This window comes from Humulus lupulus, chromosome 2, assembly GCF_963169125.1.
Source record: "Humulus lupulus chromosome 2, drHumLupu1.1, whole genome shotgun sequence".
Classification (NCBI taxonomy): domain Eukaryota; kingdom Viridiplantae; phylum Streptophyta; class Magnoliopsida; order Rosales; family Cannabaceae; genus Humulus; species Humulus lupulus.
The window spans coordinates 121,245,084-121,251,640 of record NC_084794.1 but is presented as its reverse complement, the minus strand read 5'-3'; the positions used below and the strand labels follow the sequence as shown (position 1 = coordinate 121,251,640).

Genomic DNA, 6,557 nt, shown 5'->3' with positions numbered 1-6,557 from the left:
AGTTTAATGAAAAAAAGATGGGTGCAATATTCTTTTAGTTTTTTTTTAAAAAAAAAATCCTAACTTACATTTATAAATTAAAATTTATTTAATAAAATATAAGATTGTGGACGCCTTAAACTAAAGATTGAGCACATGCTCAATTTTTTTACTCTTTTTGTTTGAGCTCGTCTGTTCTAGATTCTTCCCGGTCAATGTACCGTATTTTGTGTCGTCGACAGCACATACGTAGCGTAATACGTCAAAAATTCACAACAGTTCATTGTAGCATGTAGCTTCTCTCTATGCTAACATGTACAGCATCTTATCCTACGCGTCCTATAAAATCATAATCCACGGCCCATAATTTATTTGTTTTCTTCACAAAGATTTTTCTCTTATATTTAGAACCAACGAAAAAGTAAATTCCAGAGCAAAATTGACTTTGATCAAAGTAGGAGGTGAGCTTACATGAATTCCAAACGATTTATTATTATTATTGTTATTATTATGATGATGATGATGATGATTTAGTTTTCTCATTTATGGGTTTTCTGATGAAAATTTTGGTAGATGTTTTTAGAATTTTCGCTGCTTTTCTTTGATCTTTTTTTAGCTCAATTTTATTAATTTTTATGGGTTATGATCAAATGGATGGTGGTTAAGAACCAATCAACACGTTTTGTGCCTGTAAAGTTGGAATTTTGATGGGGTTTATTGTTTTGTTTCATAATTTTGTTGTGGTCATATTTGGCCTGTTGAACATCATCTTTTGACTCTTTGTACCAGAAAATTGCTACCATAGTTCTTGATTATTGTTGTTAGTTAACTGCTTGCCCATTTGTGTTTCTACATCATCTTGAGTGCATTAGAGTGCTAGCTTGAATTGAAAGCATCATTTTCAAACATGAAGATAGTAACTAATGCTTAGATATTTTCTGACTATCGTTGTTACTTAATTTAGTTTAACTGTATAGACACATTTACTAATCCCTGCTGAGAAAGGGATAAGAAGCTTTACAAAAATCAATCAAGGAATGTGTTTTCCCTTCTAAATTTTGCTAATTATATTGGGCATACCAAAAATTTGTGCTGTAGTTGTAGTTCAAGTGTTACACCTGTTTATCTCTTCGATATATAAACCTGAAAACATGAATACATGGTCTTGTCGAGTAAGAACCTAAGGGGCTAGTCACACATAATAGTTAAAAAAGTGACCAGCTCATCCGTAAAATACTAGCAAGGAAAGCATTCGAGAAGGACATGACACGAAACTGATAAACAACTTGGCCAGATTTATCTCCATTTTTGTTGTAACTCCCCACCTATTAGATAATTTACGATTTCCAAACCCCTAAAATCAAAGGATTATTAGCTTAGAAATTGGAGTCTAAAAAATCATGAGTCCTTGATCCTTTAGAGAAGGCGGGGTCTTAGGCGCAAGAGCTCAACATAATAAAAACGTTTTAGTGGAAGTTGGTCATTTGTATTTTTGCCATTCCATTGGAACTTGTTTCTTATGCATTATTGGTGGTGAACGTATTTTATTTTATTTCGTTGATGAGAATCTTCCATCAACAGTAAGCAAGCACCTGAATGGATAGAAATGAAAAACACTGAACTTATTTTTCTTACTATTACTTTTATGGCCATTTTGATTTAGATATCGTAGAGCAATATAGCTTGACAATTTTTGTGCTTGAACACACATTTAAGTATTAAGCATTTTCCTTTGTGAAGGGTTTTTAGATCTAGCTCTGGCTCGTTATTTCCTAGATGTCGGAAATTTGGTGTAGTTCAGCATTATTTGTATGAAGAACCTATTGATAAATAATCAGAAACTATTCTGGCGCATTTTTTGCAGATAACATGGAGGACCCTCAGAGCATACACAATATATCAGTCATATGGAGGGGAAAGAAGTTTACTGTGCAGATGAATCCGAGTGCCACTCTCAAGGATCTTGGCCATGAAATGCAAAAGTTGACTCATATTAAAACAGATACTATGCGGTTTATTGTTCCACAGTTCTCGAACAAAAGCTCACAATTGCTAACTCCATTTTCGAATGAGCATGAACGGTTGAGTTTACAAGAAACTTATGTAATTCAGGTATCATTATTTCCCATTATTCTTTACGTGTAATTACATTTTTTTAACACAGTGAATTTCAAGTCTTTCTGAGACATCTTAAATAGTTTGGTAGTGTTTTGATTCTTTTGCTTGTGCTTGAAAGTCCATAAATTATGTTACCAAAACAGTGAGAATTAGGGTTTAGAAGCACCACAATTCATATGGGAGATACCTACACGAGGCATTTCTTACATCTTTTGTGAGTGTTTAATCAAGCTTGTTTATGTGCTGAGATGTATTTCATTTGTGGATGCTCTTTATGTCCCAACATTTCTGTGGATGCTGTTATTATGCACAGGAGTTATTTATCCTCTTTCTTACCCTGTTTATGTGTCTAGAAAAAATGGGGTTTTACATATCCAAATTTTAGCCATTTTTTGCTAAAATGGTCCTTTCAATGACATTGGAAAATGTATTATAGGAGATTTGGTTACAGTTACAATCACGTGATGCATATATTGAATAATAACCTGTTCTTGTCTTCAGGGAAAACCCATTAGAATGATGGGTGTGTCTGAAAATGAGGTTGAAGAAGTTTTACAAGGAACTAAAGGAAACTGGAAGATAGCTGGATTTGATGAAGAGGAAAAAAGACTGAGGCAGCGCATTTTGAATAGGCATCAGTTTTCAGTACAACTTCCTGCAGGACCTTATATCTTCTGTGATTTTCGAACACTTCAATTGCCAGGAATAGAGGTAATCTTGAATTTACTTGTCCCCATTATGGTTATTTTTTTGTAGTTTTATTTTGTTAGATTAGCTTTCATATTTGGAAGGGAAGTGAGAAAATAAGACTTGTAAAGGGACCAGGCTTGCACTTTGCTGCTTTGAACATATTACCGCACTTTCACCAGGAGTTTTGTGGAGTTGTAAATCCTTTGTAGAGAAAATAATTGGCAAGTTTTCATATTGGCGACAGAATATATGCACTAATAGTGGTTCTGTTTAATTTAGGAGGCTTCACATCTGCTTATTAGTTGGTAAAGACTAAGAAACCTGGCTTTTAGATATCTAGTATCTTATTAGCTATTAATGATTATGTTAATATTTTTTTATTATCCAGGCCTACCTTCAAACAGTGTCTTCTAATCTATTCTAGCCATGGAAATAACTTTAAGAGATCTTGTCTAGAGATAATATTATAACTACTGTGTCCTCAGAGAATTATTAAACAATAATTGTTATCTCATAAATCTATAACTTGGACAGTTTTTTACTTTTATATTAGATTTATTTGTTGTTTTGAAGAAATCCAACTTTGAATTGTGTTCTAGATTCTTATTTTTTTTTTCTTCGAAATTGCATCCATTGGCTGTAACATTTATCTTTTCTCTGGTTTGTACTCACCATCCTTTGTTGGATATGTATCTTATTATAAGAAGGATAGGAAAGAAAATCGAGCAACCCATTGCTGCAATGTTTTATTAGCTAATTTGGTTAATGCTTGTCTTCAGTTGAACCCTCCTGCATCAGAGGCATTAAAAAGAATGCACATGCTTGCTGCAGATCCTGGAATTGTTGCCATCATGAACAAGGTACCATTTTATCTAATCTATTCTTTGTAGAATGTTGTGATAGACTTTAGAAGAACTTAAGAGAAAGAGCGGCTGAGTATTATTTCTATACTGTAGAAATCTAGAAAAAAAGAAGTACACTAGTGTAACATAAACAATTGTAATAGTGGGTTTATTTTGTTGCCTGTCAAATCTGATGTCAAATGTTTTCATTTCTACTTTTCATAGCATCGCTGGCGTGTGGGGATTATGACTGAGATGGCTCCTGTTGGTTATGTGGGTATAAGTCCAAAATGTTTGCTTGGCTTTAACAAGGTATAATGCTTACCGGTTTGGAAAAATTATGTACGTTTCTTTGCAATTTGCTCCATGTTTTCTTGGTTTCTGCTATTGCAGAATAATGGAGAGGAGATATCTTTACGACTTCGAACTGATGATCTGAAGGGTTTTAGAAAGTATGAGAGTATCAAGAAAACTCTTCTCCATGAACTTGTAAGCTCAGTTTTTGTTAACACGTACACAAATAGAAGATAACTTGCAAGGTTAATTTAGTCAAATTGTGTTTGTGTTTGTGTGCACTTGGGAATGCACATGTCCTGGTACATGCAGGCAAAAGGTTATGCTGTCTATAAATGATGACCTGCTGTTGTGGAATTCGCTAAACTGTTCCTATCTGTATTTCAGGCTCACATGGTATACTCCGAACATGATGCAAACTTTTTTAACCTGAATAAACAGGTACAGTTATGATGTGTTTCATCATTCTTCTCAAGTAAACACGATGGTTTAAATTCTCATTAACAGGCTACATCATAGACTCCTTTAAGTTTAACCTCGTCCTTTTTGTAGCTTAACCAAGAAGCTGATAGCTTAGATTGGACAAGATCTAGAAGTCACACCTTGAGTGGAGTGAGGCATTCTGACCATTTTGAAGAAGAAGAGTTTTATGATGAAAAAGGTTTTCATTTTTCCCAAAAGCTTGGAGGAAATGTTTCAGATCAGTTGGAAAGTGCTCGCATGGCCGCAGTGGCTGCTGCTTATCGCCGTATAGAAAATGCTTCGACCGATAGTTTTGGAATATCTGAAGTCCACGAAGAGCCAGATCCTGATGATTCTTGTAGTTTGAATGAGGTTCATTCAAAACCTTATCAGGAGCCTCACCCTGACGATTCGGGCTATCTGAACATGTCTGAGCCTGATCCTGATGATTCAGTCTGTCTGAACAAGTCTGAGCCTGATCCTGATGAATCTGCCCATCAGAACAAGTTTGAGCCCGATCCTGATGATTCTGGCTATCAGAACAAGTTTGAGCCTGATCCTGATGATTCAGAAACTAGTTTGAAGCATTGCATTTTAGCTGAACGTGGAACTTTTCATTGTAAGGAGATGAATATTCAAGGACAGAAGAATATTTATGAACCCGATCCTGATGATTTGGAAGTGAAGATGGATATCTTTGAGCAAGGAAACGTCATGAGACCTGAAGATAATGTATCTTTAATTAGTATGGATTATATAAAAGCTGATCCAAGTGAGTCTCAGGAAGATGGTATGATGCTCGCAGAACCTGATCCTGATGATAATTTGGTGCATCCAGTGGAACCATCAAGAATGCAAATTGATGAACCAGATCCTGATGATGAAGAATTACAAAGAATTCAAGACCCTGTTGCAGCTCTTTGTGGTCGTTTGCAGAAGGCCATTAAGGTGCTGCGGGCTGAGACCGACCCAACACAGGCTACTATAGTCCTCCAAACTCTATTTAAGATAATAAGGTAACTCTTCTCGCTCAATAGTTCTTAGATCATAGCTTGTACATGTATTGTTACACATTTATCATATAGTTTTACTAAAGGTTGCTAACTGCTGGCAGCAATGTGATTGAACATCCGGAAGAGATTAAATTCAGGAGACTGCGAAAGGTACTAGCATTTTAACCCTGGTTTACGTTTTCATGAGACTTGATTTTCCTTTGTTAGGTGTTTCATTATAAGTTATCCTGAACGTGAAATGGAATATGCATTGCAGGCTAATCCAATAATCAAAAGGAATATTGCAAACTACAAAGGTTGTTATTTTCTCTTTTGTAGGATTTCCCATTATATGAGAACTTTCAAAAAAGGATGTTCGATTTCCCTTCCTCCAGAAAGGGTCTAATTGTGAATTCCTTTTGTTCTTGTGATATTATTCATGTTACAACTGTGTGTCCACATAGTTAATATTTTATATAATTGCTTCTTGTGGTGATTTCAGCTGCCATAGAAATTTTGGTTTTGATTGGCTTCTACGAAGATCTCGTGTCAGATGAAATGGGAAAGACAGAAACTTATCTAGTGTTGAAGCGAAACGATCCAGGCTTACTATGGCTTGCCAAGTCATGCCTTGAGCCAAGTCTTACAAGCTAGTGTCCCCCAATATTGAGAGGTGCAAAATTAGATGAAAGAAGATTTGGAAGTTATGCTGTGTGTCCTTTGCTTTTAAATTATAACGTGACTGTACATTTGTTATATATGAAACCATTTGTGAATATTAACCATAAGGGGCCTTCTCAGATGCCTTAAATGCTGCTGATGACTACCCATAGATTTATAATTGTCGCAAAGGTCTTTTGTGGTAGCTTCGAATGAATGCATTCTATTTACTCCAGTGTAATTGGGGGTTGAACGTTTATGTTTACTTACGACTATTCCTCACAATTTACAATTTGACCTTTACGAAGTACAGTATACCTTATACCTTTGTAAAAGGGACGAGATTATACTATTTTAGTACTCTATTGATTATTTTAATAACAACTTACTTCCTAGTTTACAAATCACTATAAAAATATAATTTGAATACAATTTTGATCGAGATTAGTTTTCATATTAACAAAATATCTCTATTTTAATAAGGAAAAAAAATAAATTTTAATATTAACTTTCATTCAAT

At 34.8% G+C, this 6,557-nt stretch overlaps 1 protein-coding gene across 1 annotated transcript; it reads left to right on the top strand.

Annotated features, from left to right (window-relative positions):
* Nucleotides 1-282: 282 nt before the first annotated feature.
* On the top strand, nt 283-6,302 carry LOC133818439 (uncharacterized). Its single transcript, XM_062251305.1, has 11 exons — nt 283-440; nt 1,844-2,091; nt 2,599-2,808; nt 3,567-3,647; nt 3,855-3,941; nt 4,023-4,118; nt 4,311-4,364; nt 4,476-5,401; nt 5,500-5,548; nt 5,655-5,694; nt 5,880-6,302. Exons 2-11 carry the CDS (start codon nt 1,849-1,851, stop codon nt 6,029-6,031), a joined length of 1,938 nt encoding a protein of 645 aa, XP_062107289.1. The 5' UTR covers nt 283-440; nt 1,844-1,848; the 3' UTR covers nt 6,032-6,302.
* Nucleotides 6,303-6,557: the final 255 nt, after the last annotated feature.